This window comes from Tenrec ecaudatus, chromosome 7 (genome assembly GCF_050624435.1).
Source record: "Tenrec ecaudatus isolate mTenEca1 chromosome 7, mTenEca1.hap1, whole genome shotgun sequence".
NCBI classification, from domain to species: Eukaryota; Metazoa; Chordata; class Mammalia; order Afrosoricida; family Tenrecidae; genus Tenrec; species Tenrec ecaudatus.
Genome location: NC_134536.1, coordinates 18182993 through 18208200, shown reverse-complemented (window position 1 = coordinate 18208200; position 25208 = coordinate 18182993). Strand labels below are relative to the sequence as shown.

The window sequence follows — 25208 nt, the reverse complement described above, 5'->3', positions numbered from 1 at the left end:
AGCAGTTGTAGTTTTGCCATGTATTGTCTAGCTATGTAACTGTGGCCAATTCACTTATGATTATAATAACCATAAATGGTGATGTCTAATGTCATCAGTCCAGGAATCTGTGCTAGAGGTTTCTTCTATACTTTCGGTTAACAACAACCCACATCTGGTTACCATTGAGTCAATTCAAACTCACTCTAGAGCAGTGGTTCTCAACCTTTCTGCCTTGATCCTTTAATACAGTTCCTTATGTTGTGGTGACCCCCCCAACCATAAAATTATTTTTGTTGCTACTTCATAACTATAATTTTGCTGCTGTTATAAATCGGGAACCCCCTGTGAAAGGGTCATTTGACCCCCAAAGAGGTCTCGATCCACATGTTGAGAACAGCTGTTCCCTATAGAAATCCACACAGAATTTCCAAGCCTTAAGTTTTTATGACAGCAGATTGCTAGGTCTTTTCTCCCATGAGCTGGCTGATGAGTTCAAACTGTCAATCTTTGGCTTAATCAGTGCACCACCAGGGATCCTTATACTTTTGTTACGCCTTTAATACTCCTTTATACCTCTCACCTCAGAATCTAGCACATGCTCCAAGGATCAGGCTTTCCTTTATTTTTTTTCAATTACTGCAATCTCAATGAAATATAGCAATTGATATCTAGACTACTTGTGACCCTTGCATTTTGCTCTCTGTTGATAGTTCTCATTTAATGCAACTCCCCCGAGTAGATTATAAATTCAACTGTGTACAAGAGCTGCATACCAGAGATATGTCCAGTCCATCTTTTAAATTGCTTTTAAGCTACAGGCAGGAGTCCCAGCAGTGTAGCGCTTTCTACTGTCATAAGAGTTACAGTCTTGGAAACTCACAGGGACAGTTCTACCCTGTCCTATAGGGTCACTATGAGTTGGCATCGACTTGATGGCAGTGAGGGCTGTTTTTGTTGTTACAGGAGATTGTAACTGTGATGGTTGTTTCCCTTAGAAAACTGGTGATGTGTTATTGCTTATAACTGTCACTGGAAGTCCTCTTTTACAATGACTGGTTATGGAAGCACCACCTGCAAATGCAGCCAACCTGGGTCAGCTTTCAAGACTTATGAAGCTCTTCTCCAGGGCTCCCTGTTTGTTTGGTTTCGTTTCCATCTCCAGTCCCCAAACCAATGGGCGGCTGCAACAAACTGAAATGGGAAGCTGTTAACTGAATTGGAGTTTCAAATGAACATATCTATGCTTAATGTTGACGTAAAGAACATTTTAAAATGTGGTTTGATTTACAGTACTAGAGTGTAGAAGGAAGATCCCTGATGGTGGAGTGGTTATGCGTTGGGCTGGGATTTGCATGGGTGACTGTTCAAAACCACTTGCAGCTCCATAGGGAGATAGACTGGGCTTTCTACTCCAGTAAAGTTATAGTCTCAGTAACTTACACAGGGCTTTTTATGAGTTAGCCTTGACTGGATGGTACTGGGAAAGTCTAGAAAATAGACAAAGTATATTTGGGATTGCATGTCACATTTGACAAAATCCGTTAAAACCATGTAATTTAAATATGGTGGGATAGTGGTTACATGTTGGGTTGCTTTCTGCAGGGTTAGCAGTTCAAAACCACCAACAGCTGAGAGGGAGAAAGACGTAACTCCCGTTAACAGTTAGTCTCCGACACTCAGGGGCAGTTCTAGCTGTCCTGTAAGGTCGCTGTGAGTGGGCATCAATGGCAGTGAGTTTTGTTTTGTTTTTGCTGGCACAGTAGAGCTCGATATGACTTAGCTTTCCTTAATGCTTACTGCATGAAACGGCGGCTGAAGTGTCAGCCTCAGTTCTGAGTGGGAGTCAGCGATCTGGATGCAATGGACAAGATTCACTGGCAGCGCCTCTCCCATCCTCTGCAGCTGATCACAAGCCATAAAGCTGGTGCTCCTTCGGACAGTGGAATTGGTGAGGTTTAATTCGCTGAATGAAGCCCTGGTGGTATATGCCTGGGGCTGAGATCCTCATGGTTGCGTTTGAAACAGCAGCTGGAGCGGGGGTGGGGGGTGGGGGGGTGGACTGGGCTTTCTACTCCGGTAAAGTTTCAGTCTCAGAAACCCACAGCGAGTGGCTGAGTCAGCATTGACTCGAAGGCAGTGAGAATTAGCTGAAGGTAGGCTCTTATGTAGGGTACACAACGCTTTCACTTTGAATACTGTGGTGTTTTGTTTTTTTTAATCCCCAAGTTTCACATGTATACTGTGGTGTTTTTAACCAAAGGGTTCCTACTTGTTTATCGTTCTAAGAAGCAGCGCACGCTTTCCCCATACTGTAGGGCGCTATTCTTCCACTCTACGTACTTTAGGAGTTGAGAGAATCGCTTCTCGGCCTTTTGGCTAAGATCAAGTGTAGGAGTTGAGAGCAAGCCCGGGTCCCAACGCCTCCGCTGCTAACCAAATAGGTTGCTATGCGCGGATCCGAAAAGCCAGGCTGGTGTCCTGAGTGCTGTTCCACGATGCTTGCTCGGGCTCCCTCACACGGAGCTCTGCCTCTAACCGGCCTAAACATTAGAGGACTGGGTTGGGCGAAGCAGGACGGAGGGAGCCACCGTCGAACAATCTGGACAGCTATAGGAGCAGCCCCGCCATTCGCAGCAGCTGACCCAGCGGCGACAGCGGAGCCGCCGGCAAGTGGCGAAGCCAGATCCACCAGACACGGTGGCACAGAGAGCAGCCCCGCCATCTCGCCGCAGCGCCGGGGTAACCACAGCCGCGCCCAGGCACGGGCCGCACCCAACCGGCCGCGCCACAGGGAGATTCCCGGCAAGGGGCGGCGCGCCGCCCGGGCTCTCCGGAGGAGCGCGCACGGGCAGAGACTGCGGCGCGGGCGCAGACTCCGCTAGCCCTCCGGCGGGTCCCCAGCGGCCGCAGCCGCCGCCACAGCAACGGGCGCGCGCGGAGGTCAAGGCCGCCCCGCCCCCGCCCCCGGCCCCACCCGGCCGCGCCCCGGGCCGCGCGGCGTCACAAAGCGCATGCGTGCCGCGGGGCATGCCGGGAGCGCGCAGTGGCGGCAGTAGCGGTGACGGCGGCGGCAGCGGCAGCTCCAGCGGGGACGCGAGCGGGGCGGTGACCGTGTGGGAGGTGGTCTCACTCCTGGGAAAGCTGCTGGGCACCGTCGCCGCACTGAAGGCGGTTCTGTACCTGCTCCGGGTGTGCTTAGCGATGGCCTGGAAGTCCGGCGGCGCCAGCCACTCGGAGCTAATCCACAACCTCCGCAGTAAGTGCCACCCCCGCCCGGCGTGGGGCAACTAGGACAGGCCGGGCCCGGAGCAGGTGCCCCCGCGGGCCGGGCCGGAACGTTCGGACTGACCCCCCGCGCCTGTGGGAGGGCTTCGGCGCAGGGTTGCACCGTCGTCTCCCGTTTCCCCCGGGACCTGTCGCTCTGCGGCGACGTGGAGGGGAAGGCGGGAGAAGGCGCCGCGCCGCGCCGCCGGCGGGGCCCGGGTCGGTGCTTGCTGGCGGCTGGAATAAGGAAGCGCGGCACACAGCCGGGGCTGCCCCTCGAGTGCGCAGCCTGCTGCTCCGGGTCCGGCGGGCGAGGGGCGTGCCCTCGTCGGGGGAGGTGGTGGTGGTGCCCAGGCCGCCTAGGGCTGGGATGGAACCGGGGCGACGCCGTCCTCGCCCCCCGCGTTTTCTCACCCTGCTTCTTCAGCACCCGCCGCTCCGCGAGCTTGCCTCAGGATCCGCCTCCCCCGCCCTCCCTTTTTTCCTCTGGAGGGAGATGCCGCTGTGTGATACCGGCGAGGGGAGGAGGAGGGAGATGAGACTATTGCTATTGCGGATACTGGAGGAAATTCTGGGGCGGCGCCCCAGGGGGAAGCTTCGTGGGGCGGGGGGGGGGGCGCGCGGAGGAAGCGCTACCGGGGGTGCGGTTCGCGAGAGACTTGAATTTGCCCTGGGACCCCAGCTCACTTGTGTGTATGAGGGATCCGATATGCTTCGAAGCACCTTGTTTCCAAAGTTCTTACCATTCTCTTGACTTGCTTTATTCCTTCCCCGGTGATAATCATAGGGTGGGATGAGTGCTGTGTCATTCCTTTTTTAAAAATTGAAATTCGGTGTCGCCGTCATTCCGGAATCCATAATGTTCTTATCCTGGTCAGGATTTACAGCACTTTTTGCCTCTAACTTTGCGAATAATCACATCTGCCATTTGGTAACTTTAATTGCTATTTAACTTTTCATGCATCCGCCCTGTTTCCCAACTAGATTACCTTGAAGCCTTGGGACTATTTTAAAAAATGGAATTTTGAATCCTAAAGAGCATAATGCCCATTCTTTAAATGCCCATACTGTGCCCGGATCTATGCTAGGCATTCTAGGGTAAATTGACTTAACATTAGTCGTGTGGCCTTTTAAAAAAGAAAATACTTAAAATGTGGAAATAGTGTCTTCAGTAGTTAGTAACTGAAGAATGCTTAGATCTCCAAATTCCAGTCAAGCATTGTCATTGTCCCCTCTCTCACTGCTTTCGAGGTGATTCCAACTCGTGTCCCTGCAGATTTTCGAGACAGTAACTGCAGTAGCAGAAAGTCTTGTATTTCTCCACGGAGCGACTGGTGGTTTCAAACTGCTGACCCACTTGTGATTTGCAGCCCGACACCAACCCACTGTGCCAAACTCACTGGCACTGAGTCAATTTTGTCTCACAACAACCTTAGTTTTTGAGAGTAATTCTAGGGAAATAGAAAGCCTCGTCTTTCTCCTGTGGAGTGGCTGGTGGTTTCCAACTATGGACCCTGAGGTTTGCAGCCCAACTCTTAACTACACCACTAGGGCTTCATAGTGGGAGGTATTTCATTAGAACTGGGAGTGACTCAGGCTCCCACGGATTGCACAGATAGTTTGTAAGCATTTTTGTAAAATTTCTTAGCTTACTTTCCATGCCCGCTCTCACGGAGCACGTACCTTAGATATTCTGTCTACAGAGTGGGATTAATTCTCCACCATAGGTTATTCCAGTAGACACCGACTGGGGCAGAAATGTATAATCAATCAGTCTGTTAAAATCATTCCATTTGGGGCCAAGTTTATGTTAAGCCGAGACTAGATCTTGTTCTGGTATTGCCTTCCCGTTTGTGGCTAAAATGCCCGAGGCTGTCTTTCTGTTGGAAATTATAGATAGGAATATTTAGCATGCATTGACAGTGCAGATGTTTTACATTAGATCTAGGAGGAAATTGGAGTACTTATGCTGCTTTACTTCTTTTTGTAACACCCGTGCAAAATTCATTTCTTCTTTTGGCTAAAGTAGTTCTAGCTAATAGATTAAGAAATAGTACTAGTTTACTTTAAAAATAATGCTTAATCATGTAAAAGATTCACTTAGCACCAAAAAATGGACTGTCTACCCTCCTTGATTGTACTTCCATTGTTGTGTTCTTCCTAACGAAAGGTTTCTAATCGAATCATTAGAAAAAGATGATGTTGATCCTGAACTGAAAAACAAACCAAACCCACTGCCCAGCTAGTCGATTCCAACTCATAACCACCTGACATAGGGTTTCCGAGGCTGTACATCTTCACAGGAGCAAAGGCCTCATCACTCTCCCTTGGAGCTGTAGGTGGGTTTGACTATTGACCCTGCTACGCCACAAAGGTTCTTTCACGGATCTGCAAATTAGAAGTGGGACCATATTACATTTTTAAAGGCTCTTTATAAGAAATGAAGTCCGTAATTAATTTTTAATATTATAGTTATTTTCTGAAAATATTGACTGAGCTTGTCTTTTACATACCAAGCCATTATAATTGTGTGCTGAAACATAGTTGAATGATGGCGTGGGGAACAGTTGGTTCCGTTACACGTAAGATTGTTAATAATAGCAACATTGAACTGATATTTCAGACTGTAATAAGTAGATATCTTAATATCACATAGCTTATATCAATGTTGAGAAGCCCTGGTAGTGCAGCAGTTTAAGCACTTGGCTAACTACTAACAGTTAGTAGTTCAACCAGCTGCTCTACTGGAGAACAACGTGGCAGTTTCTGTAAAGATGACAGCTTTGGAAACTCCATGGGGCAGTTCTCTCATCCCTAGAATGTCACCTCGAGCACAGTGGCAGTGGGTTTGTTTTTTGGACTAAAAATCAGACTGCTCCATGCTGACCTTTCCAGGTGGTGCAGACAGTGAATGCCCTTGTCTGCATTCTGCAATTGTGCTTGGGTTTTTTATTTGTTTTTATTATGGTGGCACCCGCTCTTTATAGGAACTTGGAGCTTTGGCTCTGAAATTTGAGTGTGCTTCAAAAGCTGCAAGATCACTTGGAGATCTTGTTAAACACTGAATCCTGGGGCCCAAGATGTTGCATTTTGAACACATTTTTATGTGATAATGCTTTCGGTCCAAAGTCCTCACTTTAAGAACGACAGACATAGAGTATGGAACATGACAAGGTTCAGTCTGCCAGGATTTTAGCCACTATTTTATCAGTTACAAAGGAAGCTTTGGGGAAAGCATACAGCAGGCTTGCCCAATAGAACTCTGTGATGTCAGTATTGGAGCTGTCCAGCTTCCTAGTTATTGACTACATGTGGCATTGGGCATTTGAAATGGGGTTAGTACAACAAAGGAGCTGGGTTTATTGTCATGATATTTTTGTTTATTTGATTTTCATGAACTTAATTAAGAAGCCACATGTGGCTGGTAGTTACCATATTGGACAGGGCAAGTCTGTAGACATGAAAATTGTAGTAGTATGTGCTTGTGAAACAAATGAGTTTCATTGAAAACTGTGAACCTGCAGAACTCAGGATGTGTGACAACCTCAATAATGTTTACTTTAGAGTTAATTTTTACTTTTATTGGGATAATTTTATGTTGTGGCAGAAATTATGAAACATGAGGTTGAAAGTTAGAAAAGACACCCCCCTAGAGCAGGGGTTTGTCGATGGTGCTCCCCTAACTAACAGACATCAAGGGCTACACTGCCACGTAAAACAGTACTAACAGTCATTTATTTATCTATGGTTAGTGAAAATTTCAAAAAAAGAAAAGAAAAATTCAATCCCCTACACTACGTGGAGGTGATTTTTACTCTTGTTTCCTTTCCATCCCTGATTGTGCCCTTTGGCATATATGATGCTGAGTCATACAGTCAACCAACATTTTAGCCACTTCTGTGATACAGCACTGAGCAGAACAAACATCCACTCCCTCCCATAGCCTACGTCTAATGTGGCAGACAAACTGTATAGTGTGCCACACGGTGACAAAGGGTGTGGAGACCAAGGAAGGAGGGCGAACAGGCGGGTGAAGGGCCTGCACGTGTGGTGGGAAGCCTCGCTGAGCTGTCATTTAATGTGATGGACGGCAAGAAGCAAAGCACACAGGTAAGTGAGAATGAGTGTTCCAGCCAGAGGGAAGAGCAAGATTTGGATTTGGGATATGGGATAGGGGAGAAAGTTGGAATCATGGATAGGGCACCATGAGTTTAGGCCTGGACAAAGGGCATAATTTGCCATTTTCTGAGTTGGAACAAGCCTTTTGGGAGGAGATCAGTTTTTTTGGGGGGGAGGGGTGTCAGAATGCTGATATTTAGTAAGTATGTTAATATATAAGATGATAATTTATAGTTTTCTTTAAATATTTTATAGTTTTTAACATCCTTAAAACATTTACTTTTGCAGATGTATAGTGAAATTGTTTTGTTTTTAGTGAAAGCATTTAGTCTTTTATATTCAAGGACCAAATATAAACAACCGATAAAATCCCAAGGAACTTTTTTCAGAAGTTGGGTCTCATTCAGAATCCAGACAATACTTTCCTCATTGTAACTTCTTTCACTTCAATCTTAAGGGTACATAATAATAAGTAAACTTACAATGCATTGGGTAAGATTAATTGGTGTGATTTTTTAAAACTTAAAAGTCAGTGAGTGTCTACTGAAACTTAACTGAAGCAAAAAATAAAATTTGTTCTCACTCACTAGCCATATTTCAAGAGCACAGTAATTACGTGAGGCTAGTGGCTACCCTGTTGATAGCACAGCTGGACAGCGCTAGATCTAGATGCCAGGGTCTGTTACACTATGTTTAATGTGGTCTTCAGTTGTAAGTAAGGTCCACTGTGTTGTTCCACATGTTTTTATTAGGATTGCATTTTGTTTTGGTCTACTTGTGTAGTAGTGGCAGTGAAAACCAAAGATAATCAGCCAAGGGTCATCAGGATGACAAGGTCAACCATTCATATGACCATCAGTTTTTAAGGGGTTGCAATTGTTTGGTTTAGCAAGGAAGGAAATCCTCAGGGAGTAATGAAGGATGTTTTAAGTACTTGAAGAAATACCATGTAGGAGAGAGTCATGTCAGGACTAATGGGAGGGTTGGCTTTGGAAAATTGGACTTTCTGTTACTTAAAATATTAAAGCAAAGAATGGTTGACCATTCCATTGTAAAAGAGATCGTAGAAGGGATTTTGCCATCGAATTTGAATGTGCATTAGATTTCTAAGGACCCTTCCAAATCCAAGATTAGGTGGTTTTAATTTTTTAACTTCTCAGTGTGATTTGAGTGAAACTTTATCGAGCAAATGGCTGTCCATCCTGTAACTCACACATGTTTTGTTTGTGATGTTGAGTGCAAGCTCCCGGTGTAGTAGTTGCACTCTTTCCCACAGTGTTCCCCTTTTCCATGTGTTCGTTTTTTCTGTTCCTTTTCCAGTGCCATAATAGTTACGAGTTGTACTGTGATCCTCAAGGTCAGCAGTTCAAAACCATCAGTCCTCTTCAGGAGTAAGATGAGACTTTCTACTCCCGCAAATTGTTAGTCTTGGAAACTCACCAAGAGGCATTTCTACCCTGAACTATATAGGGTTGCTATGAGCCGGTGTCAACTTGATGGCTGTGAGTTTGGTTTTTGTCTTCTCCCTTATGAACTTCGTCCCTGGGCAAATGCTGCCCTTGGGATGGGTGTAGTTGGTATTTAAGAATACATACTTCCCTGGTGTAAAGTGTTCGCTCTATAGTTGTACAAGAGGCAGTTGTGCAGACAGAACAAGGGAATAGTGCATGGTTTAAAATCCCAAAAAGGTACTATGCGCCAGGGTTGTATCCCTCTCACCATGCTTGTTCAATCTATATGCCGAGCACATAATCAGAGAAGTTGGGTTATATGAAGAAGAATGCAGCATCAGGATTGGAGGAAGGCTTCTTAACCTGCGTTATGCAGATGACATAACCTTGTTTAATGAACGTGAGGAATTAAAGTGCTTGCTGTTGAAGATCAAGGATTGCCTGGATTACAACTCAATGTAAAGACTCAAATCTGCACAACTGAACCAGTAGGTAACTTCATGATAAATGGACAAAAAGTTGAAGTTAAGATTTTAAAAAAATTTGGGGGGGGTCTTATTTGGATCCACAATCAATACTCTTGAAAGCAGCAGTCAAATGGTCAAAAGACATAATACATTAGGTAAATCTGCTGCACAAGACCTCTTTAGAGTATTGAAGTGCCAAGGATGTTACTTCGAAGACTGGGATTTCGAAGACTGGGACACTTGTGAAAGGTGGACACTGACCAAGGAAGACCGCAGCAGCATCGATGCCTTTGAATGGCGATGCGGGAGAAGAAGATGGAAAGTACCAGGACTGCTAAAAAGACAAACTGATCTATCTTGGAAGAAGTAAGGCCAGAGTGCTCCTGATAAGCAAGGATGACAAGACTTCTTCCTACATATTTTGGGCACATTGTCAGGAAAGACCAGTCTCTGGAGATGGACATCCTGTTTGGTAAAGCGGAGGGGCGGCAAAATAAAAAAGGAAGGCCCTTGTCGAGATAGATTGATAGAGTGACTGCACCAATGGGCTGCTTAGGCACAGGAACAGTTGTGAGGGTGGCACAGGACTGTGCAGTGTTACTTTCTCTTATGCTTAGGGTCGCTATGGGTTGGAGCCAATTCAATGGCATCTAACAATGACAGCTTCATTTGAATGGTGTCCTAATGGCCAGTGTCTCAAGGATTCCACCCACTTTATCAACCAGTAATCCTGGTCTTTTTTGTGATTGTGAATTTTGTCAGGATCTTTCCATGTCCCATTCAGAGACGTCAGCAGTGGTAACCAGCTACTGCCTACTTCTGGTTTCTCAGTAGCAGCATCGATTGTGCCAAATCACATGTGTGGGTTTTAGGGAGAGGCCATGTAATTTATACTTTGATTTTAAGGTTTTGCACATAAAACTTTAGTGTGTCAGATGTGAAGAGGTCAAAGCACAATTATGAGAGGGTTTCAAAAGGTCTGTGGGTAGATATGATTCCAAGACAATGGAAATTTTCCATTGTCTTTTTTTGAAGCCCCCTCATACTTTCCCTTAACTTTGAGAAGTAGCATAAAAGCAAACTATTAATTTTATGTATTTGTTTAGAAGTGCATACTTTATCTGAACTTTCCATCACATAAAATTGTTTGCTTATTATATGAGCTTAAACATAACCCCCTTCAGACTGTATGTACTGAGGCTGTTCCAAGCAAAACTTCCCACTAACATACCTATTCAGTCTGCAAGGGGCGTGAAAGGCGAAAGTTGTTACTGTTATTTTCCCTGGTTTATTGCCAGTTGAGAAGAAATACAGGGCAGCTGATGAACAAATGTTCAAGTCATATAAACTAATATTAGGAGGTAGAACTCCTTTTATTGAAATAGAATTTTGTAACAGGTTTAGAGAATGTGTATTTATAGCTTGGAGTCTCCCTCCAGCATATTTTCAGTAGTTGATAACACAAATGCCCTCTTTTCCATTTCTACCAGGGGGGCCTCCATTTGTTTTCTGTTCTCTCTGATCAAAAATCTTTGAATAATAGTTGATCCTTTCAGACTGTCACCAAACTAACCCAGCAGTTCTCATAAATGGCTTCCAGAGTCATCCCTTTCGCTGCATTTTTACTGATTCTGTAAATATTTGTAGCTTCCGAAGGCCGAAACAGGGTGGCTCTGAGTGGGAATCACCTTGAAGACAGTGGTTTGGGTTGTTGGGTTGTACCCTGGCCTAGCCTCTTGGGGCAGTCAGTGTCCCTTCCCTCAGACCCATTCTGTTACTAACTCGTTTGAATGTACTGTGTACATCACTTCGCTGCTCAGCAGTCTAACTGCTTCCTGTTAACCACTGTGCCAAGTGTCAGTCCTCGCAGAGCTTTCTTTAGAGGCTTACACAGCCCGCCAGTGATGGTGAAGGGGTGCAGGCCGGCAGCATGTCAGCTTATACGAAGGGTGCTGTCAGTGGGAACTGACTTGGCACCACTTTTCTTCCCCGACCAGCCTGAGCTTCAGGCTGATCTCATTTCCTCCTTATATGCTTGTGTATTGCCACCCATAGGAGTCCTGGTGGCATAGTAGGTACGAGTTGGACTACTAACTTCGAGATCAGCAGTTGGAAACCACAGTTGCACTGTGGGAGAAAGATGGTGCTTTCTGTGCCTGTAAAGAGTTACATTGTTAGGAAACTCACAGGGACAGTTCTCCCTTGTTCTAGGGTCGCCAGGAGTCAGAATTGATATGATGGCAGTGAGTTTTGGTTTGTTGGGACACATATTCGGCTGCTGTGACAAAAGACCAGAATAACAGTGGCGTAAACAAACTTAAAGTTTCTCTCATCACAATCCAGGTGTACCGGTAAGCACTAAAGGGCTAACGTGGCCGTGGTGGTGTAGAGCTAGGCCCCTGCTATGGCTTGACTCTGAAAGTCTCCTTCATTGGAAGGTTGAAGGTGGTTCCCCTCCATCTCCCTGCTCCAGCTAGCAGGCAGGAAAGAGGAGACAGAATTTCTGCACACGTCTCATCCATAAGAATTTGCACAACCACAGGGAGCGGGAGGAGGGAGCGAGAGGATGCCTCCCAGCATATTTTATTCTTACGGAAGTCCCACATCTTGCTAATGGAGCGTACAAATGAAAAGGCTTACAAAAGTTCAATGGAAAGGGGACTGGAAAGATAATGGAAAGCTTTAACAAGCGTTGGAATCCCCTTATACAGATATGTATATGTGAATGATAATGATGAGGCAAAGAGGACTTAAAAGATGAATTTTTAGTCAAGCTGCTAATTGCAAGGTCAGCAATTGGAAACCACCAGCATCCCATGGGAGAAAGGCAAGACTTTTTACTCCCTTAAAAAATTACAATTTAGAAAACCCGCAGGGGCCATTCTACTCTTTCCTGTAGGGTTGCCATGAGTTGGAATTAGCTCCATGGCAGGGAGAATACTAAGGGGTACCCCAAAACACCCTCAGAATTTTGTTTTCAAAGCTATGTATTTAATTTTTTTTTTTTTTTACAAAACTATCAACTTCAAAGTGTACTCTCTAGTGCACTTAATACATCTGTCAAATCTGCAGTTCCATTCTTGGAAGCATTTTTAAACTCTTTGGAATGGCTGACAGCACCTCCCTAGTTTTTTTCTTTACCTCTTCTACATCATCAAATTTCTGTCCTTTCATGTCCCTCTTTATTCATGGAAATAAAAAGTCATAGGGAGCAAGGTCAGGTGAGTAAGGTACATGGGTCAAGAGAGGCATGTTTTGTTTTTTGCCAATAAATGGTGTACTGCGATGGCTGTGTGAGCAGGTGCATTGTCATGGTGGCGAAACCAGTCCCCCATGTAGCACAAATCAGGCCTTTTTTGTTGTGTTCTGTTCATGCAGTCTTTTCAGAACCTCTTAATAGAAAGCTTGAGTAAGTCTGATCTGGTGGAATGAACTTCAAATGCACTAGGCATAGACATTTTCATCTGTTCAGGAAATTGGTGGACATCCATATTGAGGTTTGTCATCAATCAATATTTCACCTTTTTTGAAATGAGATAACCACCTGTACACTTGAGTTTTTCCGTAGCGTTGTCCTTGTAAGCTAAGTTCAACATTACAACAGTTTCTGTGTCTTTTTTCCCTTCAAGCAGGAAGCAGAATTTCACAACAGCATGCTGTTCTCTGAAATTAGCCTAAAACAAGTTGTAATGGAAACTGTTGTTATGGGAAAAATTCACTGTGACTAGAGAACCTTCCCAGGCCACGCCACTGGGTGCACTAACTCACAGAGTCGCTCAGTGGGAAAAACGCGCACTAAGGAAGTTCTGCTCTGCTCAGCGTAATTTTTTTTGGTAACGCCTTCTATATAATCAGATCACAATATGGAGGATGACTATATCAGTACATAAGTGCCACACTTCATTATTACCTAATTGCTGACCCACTGAGAATCACAGTCCAGCCAAGGTGACCCAAGACCTTAACGATCACAGCCATTGTTATTCTTGCTCTGCACCTCAGCCATTGTTACTACCGCATGTGGTTAACATACAAAACAGTTAATAGGTGTTTTTACTATTGTAAGTGAGCCTTAAATGAACTACTTTTAACTTTCTGCGGTTTTTTTCTTATTTTAATCTGTATCAATCAAATGTAGATAGCTATTTTTTTAATAGCTATTTCTTGTAACATCAACTGTAGACAGATCTACTGACTTCCTGCTGAGACAGTTGAGAATTGACATAACTGCCAACCTGCTTGTCCTTACTGCCCCCCCCCCCCCAAATAGTTATACCATAAGTTTTGTTTCCCCTTGTGGTTACTTTTGTAACTTTGCAACATAGACTTGAACCCCTATTTCTTGTTCCATAACCTACAAATTGACACCATTCCCTCAGCCCTCTGCTTTTAGAGGACATTGGGGAGCTCTGCCCCCTTTATGTATTGACTTTTAAGAGTTGAAAATCAGTAGCCAGCATTAATAGCAATGACTGAGTGACACATTGCAGAGAATTGTGGGGTGCTATGGTACTCTTGCCAGCATCCAGGAGCCCTCAACGACTGAAGAGTGTTTACTTTTTCACACTTTATCAGTTGCTTAAAAGCGTGCTTACTTATTTTTAATAAAAATTCTTTGTGTGTGTAAATTAGATGGGGTGGGGCTACATTTCATACCATCTACTTTGTATTCAGCAATTTTTTTGAATCCCATTTAGCTCTTTATTTAACAAATAATCTTCATTGAAGATAACTGTGTGCATCAAACCTGGAAAAATCTGAGAAGGGTGACTGCGGGTCTCTAACCATCTCAGCAATTTAAACTGCTAATCAAACTCCATTAGTTTACCCTTCTCCCAGACCTTAATATCTCATTTCCCTCTTGTGGACTACTATCTTCCATTACACCCACTTTAACACCTGTCAGCCTTCTAGCCTTGCTGCCTAATTGTCCCTCCTTTACCATTCCCTATTTGGCAATCTCCAAGGTGTGTTCCATTTGGCATGAACGTTATCTTGTTGTTGTTTCCTTCTAACAGTGGTCTCATGCAAAATGTGCCCTTTTGCGATTGGCTGGTTTCACTCAGCATAATCTTTTCCAGTCCCATCCATGCCATGAGGTGCTTCACAGTTTTATCCAATTTTTTTTTCTAGCTCTGCAGAGTATGCCATTTTGTGTATTGACCAACGCTGCTTCATTCGGTCTTGTACTGAGGGGCATTTAGGTTGTTTCTATCATCTTGTTGTGAGCAGTGCTGCCGTGGATATGGGTGTGTATGTTTGTCTGTGCTCTGACTTCTTTAGGGACGATAATACCCCGCAGAGGCTTAGTGGATCTTCGGGAATACGGTGTTTCCAGTTGTTGGGGTAGTACTAGATACTTTCCCACAGTAGTTGTACACGTTTGCAAGCCCACCGGCAGTGGACTAGGGTCCCAGTCTCTCCACAGCCTCTCCCGAATTTACTGTTTTGTTTTTAACTTGTCTGTCATTGTCAGTGTAAGCTGGTATGTCATCATTGTTTTAGCTTGAACTCTCCGATAGTTAGTGATTGTGAGCATTTCTTCATGTTTGATGGCTGTTTGATTGTCATCTTTGGGGAATTCATGTCTTATTTTAGTCTTCATTAAATTATGACTCTTGTCTGGTATCTTTTTCTCTTCCTTCTGGAATTGACTTCTCTCTCTCTGCACTGACGTTCCTACTTATGGAAGGCCCAGTACTATTTGGCCTATAGCTTGAATCCTATTGCACACTCTTTTTTGGAACCATTACCAAGTTCTTGTTTGGGTCAGTTGCATAGTGGACCAACATTAGCCAGTGTTATAATTATTCAATTAGGGTTCTTGGATCCTGGGACTGCAAGACAGTTTGGGAAATTATGGCATCGGGTCCACGTTGGACCTTCTCTGGGGAGGAGATTCCACACTAGCTTGCAATAAGGCAGAAGCCACACATGCCTCTGCCTTCTTCCTTCCTTTTCCTCATTTTGACACCAACCATCCCTCCCACGGCCCTCACTGGGGGGCTCCACAATCCGCTACAGTGCCCACACAGAACTCCCAGACAATCTCATGATTACGAGGATTCTTTGGGAAGTTAACTGGTTAAAAGCCAGGATAAAATACATTGTGTTCCCAGCAGCACTTTTCAGTCAGGCTGGCAGACATACCTGTGGTTCCCAGCCTTTCAAGCCACGGTTCTTTGACATCTTTCCTACTCGGGCAAGTGTTACAAAGTTTTAGTCTAATAAATGCCCAAAGGACATCCTACTCTGCCTGCTAGTCTCCAAACTGAAGGCACCCAGCTTTACTTTTTCTGTGGGCTCAGAAGCCCACCACTCTGGCTCATGGTGTCGGTGCTGTGGCTTCTGGTGCTTGCTGTCTCTGCTACTTTCGCAGGGATTTCACCAGCACTCTGCTAGTGGTGGTGGGTGTTTCTTGATGGTTGTGGGATTCTTGTATTTTCGCTTTTGAGATAGTCCCCTTCTACTCAACAGAATGACAAAACTGACCAATCCCTGAGTTGGTTTTGTATGCCTTATTTGCATGATGGCACCTAGTCTTTTGGTGGGAGTTACAAAGACTGAAAGAAGAGCCTTACCAAGTAATTTCACTTTACCACATGTGGTGATCAATGTGTTTTCACTGTATCAGAGGCCTGATGGTAATTACATGTTTATCTACAATTAAGCTACACAGGCCAAGTAAAACATTAAATTCATTTGCTGTTTGCTAGAAATATTTCCAGGCACTGGTAGTTATAAATTTCAAATGATCAAAAATAGGGATATAATAATATAGTAACTGTAACTTGTTTAAGCATCCATCAAAATGGTATCCTGGGCAAAAATCAGTAATTGTGAGAACCTTTTAGTGAAAAAAAAAAAATGAAATCACCTAGTAATGACCTTGGAGATGACTGGTGACATTTGCTGAAAACAATTTAGATATTCTTAGAAAGTTTTAGCAAATAATAAATGAACTGAAACAGAAAGCCAAATTTGTAGGATAAGAAAGCAGCCAAAGAAACTGGTGTGAGCCTAAGTACCATGTACACTTGTGTACAAGCCAAGTTTTTCAGCACCAAAAATATGCTGAAAAACGGGTTCAGCTTATACACGGGTCAGTAGTACCCCAGCGAGGTGTAACATCTCACATGTGATTGCTGTTCCTCCGCTGTTCATTCAAAACCCCGCTGACACTGCAGGGCTTTAAATGTTTGTTTACTCACATCTAACCAATCAGAGCCGTCCTATGACGTGGATGGCTCCAATTCGCAGAAGCACCCATAGTGATTTACTTAACTCCGGTAGCTGAACTGGTAAGGATGTGTCTGTGGCTGTGCTCCGTCTCTCCCCTCTGATCTCTGTGTTAATTCACATCCTGCATTTCCCACCCTAGGCTTATACTCAAGTCAATCAGTTTTTCTGGTTTCCCAGGTAATAATTAGGTATCTCGCCTTATACTTGGGTCGGCTTATATTAGAATATATACGGTAATTATATTAAGGGAAGTGATCTCTTGAATTTACTTGAATATTTAGAATGTGTCTGGTGGTTTGATTTTCAATGTCACACTTTAACCATCTAGGGAAGAGTGAATAAAGTGCATATGGTGATTTTTATGAGGAGTTTTAGGGCCGACTACAGAGCTTAATGGAATTAGGCTCCCAAACTGAACTCAGTTTGACACCAACTGCAAATTCAATCCCTCCCCAAACCATCCGCAGGCTCAGTCACTCACTGGAAGGACCCACCGGATGTCCTACAAGCTATGCTCACCAGTAGCTTATTGCAGGGAAGTGATCTGGATGAAAACCAGCCAAAGGCAGGCAGCCATGCACAGGACAGCGTCAAGAGACGCACCTTACTCAGAGTCTGCTTGCTTCTCCTGTGGCATCAGGACACTTACACTCTTGCTGTCAGAGGGTGAGGAGAAAGAGTGGGCTTTCTATTTTCATAAAGAATTAACATCTCAGAAACCCACAGAAGCAGTTCTTTTTTTTTTCCTTTTGAAAATAATTTTATTGGGGACTTATACAACTCTTATCACAATCCATACATACATCCTTGGGCCAAGCGTATTTGGACATTCGTTGTCCTCATCAATCTCAAAACATTTGCTTTCTACTTGAGCCCTTGGTATCAGCTCATTTTTCCCCTCCCTCCCCGCTTCCCTCCCTCATGAATCCTTGATAATTAATAAATTAGTATTATTTTGTCATATCTTAACATTGTTCAACGTCTCCCTTTACCCACTTTTCTGTTGTCCATCCCTCAGGGAGGAGGTTATATGTAGATCCTTGTAATTGGTTCCCCCTTTCTACCCTACCTTTTCTCCAACCTCCCAGTATCGCCAGTCTCACCACTGGTCCTGAAGGGATCATCTGTCCTGGATTCCCTGTGTTTCCAGTTCCTATCTGTGCCAGTGTACATTCTCTGGTCTAGCCGGATTTGTAAGGTAGAATTGGGATCATGACAGTGGGGATGGGGAGCGGGGGGAAGGAAGTATTTAGGAACTAGAGGAAAGTTGTGTATTTCATCATTGCTATACTGCACCCTGACTGGCTCGTCTCCTTCTGTAAGGGGATGTCCAGTTGCCTACAGGCAGGCTTTGGGTCTCCACTCTGCACTCCCCCCTCGTTCACAATGATAGGATTTTTTGTTCTTTGATGCCTGATATCTGATACCTTTGACATTTCATGCTCACACAGGCTGGTGTGCTTCTTCCATGTGGGCTATGTTGCTTCTGAGCTAGATGACTGCTTGTTTACCTTCAAGCCTTTAAGACCCCAGACACTATATCTTTTGAGAGCTGGGCACCACTAACTTTCTTCACCACATTTGCTTATGCACCCATTTGTCTTCAGCTATCGTGTCAGGAAGGTGAACGTCATGGAATGCCAGTTTAATAGAACAAAGTATTCTTGCATTGAGGGAGTACTTGAGTGGAGGCCCAATATCCATCTGCTACCTTAATACTAAGCCTATAAATATATGCACACAGATCTATTTCCCCATCATCATATATAAATATATTTACATATGTACACACCTGTATTTAGACCTCCATAAATGCCCCCCCTTTTAAAATCATTTTATTAGGGGCTCATACAACTCTTATCACAATCCATACACACATCCATTGTGTAAAGCACATTTGTACATTCATTGCCCTCGTCGTTCTCAAAACATTTGCTCTCCACTTAAGCCCCTGGCATCAGCTCCCCATTTTTCCCCTCTTTCCCCGCTCCCCCTCCCTCATGAGCTATAAATGCCCTTGGCCTCGTAGTTCTTTCCTCTACTTCCTCTTACTCTCCTATCATGCTCCACCTTCATGTGGGCTTCAGTGTTTCCTCTTGGTTATATTGCCCTTGATCCAGGCCTCTTACACCCTCCTCGCCATGGATTTTGGATCACTTGTTGCCTTGTCCCTGGGTTTGTTAACACCGCTTCCTTTCCTCCTCTTCCCCCTCTCCCATGTCCCCCAGAACCGTCCATCCTTTTCTTCTCTCCTCCAGATTGTTTATCCCGCCTATTTTATCTAGATAGACCCGAAACAGTTCTTTTCTGTTCTATTGGGTCCCTATGAATTGGAATGGACTCGATGGCAGTATTTTTATTTATTTTGTCAAAGGATTACAGTATGCACAGAGTATTGCTAACCAGGCAAACTCACTGGCATCTCTGTGATTACAGTTATTACCGAGGCTCCATTACCTAGGTTTCCAGACTTGGTGAATCATTAGAATCACCTGGGCATCTGATAACGCTATAGCTCCTTGGGCTTCCCCACTACATCCAGATTCTGATTCATTAGGTTGCAAATAGAGCCCAGGTAGCTGTAATTGTACCCTATCCCCAGGTGATTCCAACGATCAGTTGAAGTTTGGGAACCTAGGCTTCTTTGTATAGGTAAGATTGATTGATTGATTATCCTTGTAGTTGAACTCAGTGCCCTGGGTTGACAGATGGCCAAAGCTTCCACTCTAAGTCACATCTGACTTGACCTGAGATCCCACCCTAAATCATGTTACTGTCTGGTGTGGCCCAAAGCCAGCAGAGAAACAAAGTCACTTCTATGAACCTTACATAAGTTACCTCCCAGAAGCCAGGAGTAAAGACCAGATCGCTCTTTGAATAAAGCCATATTCTTTACAGCAGTTTCTAAAATCAGTGACTAATTGGAGGTAAGGGTGCTTAATCTGAAAAAGGTAAGGCTTGGGTTGGCCAGATGTATCAGAAAGGTTGGGAGGCTATACAATTCAGCATAGCTTTGTGGTTTAGAAAGGAATACTAGTGGTTCTGTGAGTCACAGAGAAAGGTTGTTTCATCTTAACACTGGGAATTTTTCTGATAGAGTGACCTGGATATGGGAAAAGCTCTTTTAGCTAGTAAAAATCCCATCAGTGGGACTTTGTCATTTTTGGCCTTTAGATTTCATGAATCACTCCTCTGGAGTTTGAATTAATTTCAGGGCAGATGAACTACTCCAGAATTATTCTGGGGACTGGACCTAGCAGGAGCTGAGCTATTTGACTGTGCTAGTTGTTGACAAACGAGTTGTTGTTGTTTCCACTCATGTGAACCCCATGTGCCTTCAGTAGAACTGAGCTTCATAGGGTTTTTCAAGACTCTGGCTTACTGGCAGCAGATCATGCCAGCCCTTTCTTCCCAGCGCTTCTGGGTATTTTTTGTTGGTGTTTTTGTTTTTAGCTAGTGCTCAGATGCTTAGCCATTTGTGCCATGAACACATGTTCTTGGATTAATGACAACAAAAACCCATAGTCACTGCCATCAAGTTGATGCTGACTCACAATGACCCAATATGACTGGGTAGAACTGACCCTGTCTGTTTCTGAGACTGTAGCTCTTTATAGTAGTAGAAAGTCCTGTCTTCCAAGGAGCAGCTGGTAGATCAACTGCTGACCTTGTAATTAGCAGCCCAGTGCACAACCACTATACTGCCAAGTCTCCATTGGAGTTAATGATAGTGCCTACTTTATGGGATTCTTAGGGACAGTGTAAAACATGTTCATTAAATTAAAAGAAATAGTTATATAAAGTACTGCAGACACTATCTGGAACTTGACAATGTTTTGGTAAATATTTCTATTATTCTGCTTAAATTTTTTTTCATTCACTACTTTAATAACCTTTTCAGGAGGGCAACGAATGTACAAACAAATGTGCTTTACACAATTGATGTACGTATGGATTGTGATAAGAGTTGTATGAGCCCCCAATAAAATGATTTAAAAAACAAACAAAACCTTTTCAGAAAGATTGCCTGAACTTCTTTGTGTAGAAATAGCTTTTTTTCTGCTTGGGTTAGTTTATCTAAAAAGTATAATAATTTTAAAATAGTCCTGGAAGTTTGTCTTTGCTAACCATGGACTATTTACGGCGTTTTCCTTCCCTGTTTCCTAATTTCAAGAATATTTCTTTTATTATTTGGGAGGTTTGTATTTATAACTTTCACAGTGCCCTTCCACCTTCATTCATTTTTTCCCTTAACTTTTTACCATCTGGTTTGCCAGTTTCTCCTATTATAGTAGCTACTATAGTTGACGATCTTCTTCTCTACCTCCCTTTTTACGTCCTTTTTTTCTTCTGTTGTTTTGGTTGCATTCTCTTTGTCATAACCTAGAGCATTTAAATTGTTTTTCCACCCATGTCCCCAAGCTGTATTTTCATTTTGTCCTGAAATCCCTTTGTTTCTAGCTCTTATCCATATCAGTGTCCATCCTCTGGTCTAGCCAGATTTGTAAGGTAGAATTGGGGTCATGATAGTGGTGGGGAGGAAGCACTGAAGAACTAGAGCAGTAAAAGTTCTCAACCTTCCTAGTGCTGCAACCCTTTAACGCAGTACAGTTCCCCATGTTGTGACCCCAACCATAAAATTGTTGCTACTTCATAACTGTAATTTTGCTACTGTTAAGAATTGGGTAACCCCTGATAGGGTCATTCGACACTCCCCCTCCCCAAAAGGGGTCGCGACCCACAGGTTAAGAACCACTGAGCTAGGGGAAAGTTGTATGTTTCATCAATGCTATATTGCACCCTGACTGGCTCGCCTCTTCCTTGTGACCCTTCTGTCCTTTGTGAGGGGATGTCCAGTTGTCTCCAGATGGGCTTTGGGTCTCTACTCTGCCCTACCCCTCATTCACATTGATAGGATTTTTTGTTATGGGTTTTTGATGCCTGTTACTTGATCCCCTTGACACCTCATGATCACACAGGCGGGTGTGCTTCTTCCATGTGAACTTTGTTGCTTCTCAGCTAGATGGTCACTTGTTTATCTTAAAGCCTTTAACACCCCAGACGCTTTATCTTTTGATAGCCAAGCATCATCAGCTTTCTTCACCACATTTGCTTGTGCACCACTTTGTCTTCAGTGATTATGCCAGGGAAGGTCAGCCTCACAATGCTGGGTTATTAGAACAAAGTGTTCTTGCAGTTGAACACTTGAGTAGAGACCCAATGTCCGTCTGCTACCTCAATACTTAACATATAATTATATGTACATAGATCGGTTTCCTTATCATTATCTATAAATATATTTACATATATACATGTCCGTAGTTAGACCTCTATAAATGTCCTTTGCCTCTTAGTTCTTTCCTCTTTCCTTTTACTTTTCTCTTGTCCCGCTATCATGTTCGACCTTCATTTGACTTTCAGTAATTCCTCTCATCTATATTGCCCTTGATCAAGCCCCGCCAGGCATCCTATGCCCTCCTCGCCATCATTAGATCACGTGTTCTTCTCACCTCTGGGTTTGTTGGCACCCCCATTTCTTTCCTCCACCTCCCCCTTTCCTGTGTCCTCTCAGAACCGTCAGTTCTGTCTGTTGTTTTTCATGCCTATCTTTTCTAGATAGACATGCAAAAACAATAATAAGCATAAAAGCAAAAGAAAACAACAACCATAAGAAACCAACAACAAAAAACATATCAATACTTCCAGGTCTGTTTGTTAACCTCTATTAGTGTTTTTCTGTCGAGTCTGATGGGGTGTCACACCCTGGCTCCAAAGTTTATTTTTGGTATTTGGGGACTTCATTGTTTGCTCCCTTCGATGCTTTGATGCATGCCCTTAGTGTTTCGCTCAGTCCCACAAACTTTTTTAACCCTCCCATACATCTAGAACTAGTCACTCCTGCTTACAGTGTCTGCCTCATTTCATTTCAGAAAATGGAATCATCAAGACAGATAAAGTATTTGAAGTAATGCTGGCGACAGACCGCTCCCACTATGCAAAATGTAACCCTTACATGGACTCTCCCCAGTCAATAGGTAAGCTCTGCACTTCTGAAAATGTCACGGTTTTCTTCACTTACTCTAGAATTGTTACAGCTCAAACGTGGCGGGGCCAGAGGTACATAGCTACTCACACCTTCCTTCTTGCAGTGCCGTAGTAGGGTTCTTACCCAAGCACATCCATTCTAATGCTCTGGTATTTTATGATATGTAGTCCATATTCTTCCCAACAGTATTTCACATGAGGAATTTTTTTTGGAAAATGTCTTTTTTATGAGAACTTTTGGGTTCTAGCTGAGCTTAGGGTTTCTGGAGAGATGTTAATGTTGATTGAGATAGCTTTTTGTCTTAGCCTTTTCTTTTTGTCAGTATTTTCAGGTGTGGCTGACTTTCTACCTCACTGGCCTTGCTTTTATTAGCTTGTGTTTGTTTTCAGACGGTCCCTTATTTAACTGCTTCTCCTGAGACAGGTTTTCAGAGCTGCTGAGCCTTGGCAGTGGGTGCCTTTGAGGCTTAGAAGGGCCTCTGGATTGTGTTGGCCAGCTGCCATGATATCTTCTTTTGAAGCACAGTCAGCAGAGAGGATCCCGGGGAACTTCTGAACCTCAAAGGCACCTGTTACCACTGCTCAGTGAAAATCACTTTTGAGGCAGAAGCAGGTAAATAGGTGTTGTGAAAAGCATACTAGAAAAGACACGAAGTGCTAAAAGCCACAGCAGAGAATTGTAAAGACTAAACTGAATCATAACCAAACAGACACACACATACACCAGTGAACTCATTTGTCCCTTAGAGTAATTTGATTACCAGTGCTCTAATTTTTTGGTTTTGCTTTTAAAGTTGCCAGAAATAAGCAATTTAATTTTGCAAACAGTAGGAATGTACTCCCTGAGATACAGAAATGCATATATAGTAATAAATATACAGCACAATAAATCAAACACTCTTACTACTTGATTTTCCTTTCGTAGCTAACTGCACAGGAGAAGAAACTAGCGGGACTAGAGCAGACCTATTTCTATGCCTCGGGCATGGCTATCTTTTCTAACCCTAACTGCGGTACTACAGGCAGTCCCCTACGGTACAAAATCTAAAGTTTGATTTTCTGGAGATTCTTAAAGTGTACAGACTGATGATGGGCAGTCATCCATGGGTGTTAAAAAGGCAGTGAGTGGCTGGGAGAGCTGGCCTGTTCCGACAGCTGAGCGCATCGGCCCTTCTCTTCTTGTTTTGCAGGTTTCCAAGCAACAATCAGTGCACCACACATGGTAAGTTACCCTTTGTTCACTTGCTCCCAGACAAATGGGTCACAGTGTCCTCCAGGAATCTTTCTTTCCTTCTTCAGTAAAAAGGGTTTAAAGACCGAGGCCTGGCACGCTGCCTTCCAGATTGGCTGGTGGTGATGGCGGCCGTGCGGGTGAGGGAACCATTGATTCTCCAAGTCGCGTTCTCCCAGGCTCTGCCCCTGTGGTCGGCACGGCCTGTGGAGTTTGGGAAGGGAAAAGGAAAGCCTGACTCCACTCAGAGGAAGCAGAGGATTCAGAGATCATGTGATAAAAGCAGACGGCAGCTAATGAGAAGTCGATGCAGACAGGAGAAAAAGCAGACTGGCCAGTTTGGAATACCTGTGTGCTACTGCCAACTAGGTGTATCATAGGCTCTAAGACAAGATTTATGTAAAGTGAACCATCATCACATATGTTAGAACATCCTTATAAAATGGTGTGTTTTAAACTTTCCTTTTCACCTGATTTAATGTGATGTTTTGAACCATTTTTCAAAAAATAAAACAATAACCATACCCCCCCAAAAAAGTTTTTTTTTTTTCAAAAAATGTTTAAGGAAAGTTTAAACCCTTAAATAGGCCAGTGTCCACATTTATGAATTGTAAATTAGTAATGAAGATTCTTACCATGGTATATAGAAGCTGTTTTTCATGGTAGAAATTGCCATTCTTATCTAATGATATACAAAACGGGACATAGAGAGTCATTCATTGAGGGCAGGGCATTTTAGAACAGTCTGACGCACAGGTGATGGGAATCTCAAGCTGAATGTCTGTCTCACGGTTTACTTGGAAAATGCAGTGGAGCAGCGAGGCGCCTCACCCTGAGAAAGACCTGCTGTGAGTGATCTAGCACTTTTTCTCCATTGGGGATTTGGGGAGAGTTTTAAATGTCAGTATCTGAATGAGTACTCTGTTGGTGTTTGAAAATAATAGCTTTTGATTCTCTACAAGTACTTGGTGTTGGAGAAACTTGTTTATGCCCTAAAATCTTCTTTATACTAATGAATTTTACTTAAATATTTATAGTGAACTAATAATTATAGGAATAAAAATTGAATATGAATAGCTTCTCTAAATATGACAAAACATTAGAAAACCAGTTTTTAAAAGATGAAACGTAAATTTGTGATTTCTGAAGAGAAGAAACATCAGAAGAAACGTTTAAAAGAAAAAATATGGAGGAAAATGCTTGGAATATATTTAGCAGTTTAGGGTCAATTTTGCATGTATACATATATATGTGTTTGTGTATTCCTGAAAACTAATTAGCAAAAGACCAGTAATGATAATAAAGGGGTTTAAGACAAGAATGATAGTTCGTAGTTTATAGTATCATATAAATGATCCTAAAATTAAAAGCAAAGCTATCATCTTTATAAGTCAGTAAATTGCAAAA

At 43.4% G+C, this 25208-nt stretch overlaps 1 protein-coding gene across 2 annotated transcripts in view; it reads left to right on the top strand.

Moving 5' to 3' along the window:
• Positions 1 to 2994: 2994 nt before the first annotated feature.
• PCMT1 (protein-L-isoaspartate (D-aspartate) O-methyltransferase) overlaps positions 2995 to 25208 on the top strand; it is a 41901-nt gene continuing 19687 nt past the window's right edge. For both annotated transcript variants that reach the window (XM_075554394.1, XM_075554395.1), the window contains exons 1-3: positions 2995 to 3238; positions 22456 to 22560; positions 23761 to 23792. In XM_075554394.1, coding sequence (XP_075410509.1) covers positions 3010 to 3238; positions 22456 to 22560; positions 23761 to 23792 — 366 coding nt within the window. In that variant the 5' untranslated portion in view covers positions 2995 to 3009. The remainder of the gene's footprint in view (positions 3239 to 22455; positions 22561 to 23760; positions 23793 to 25208) is intronic.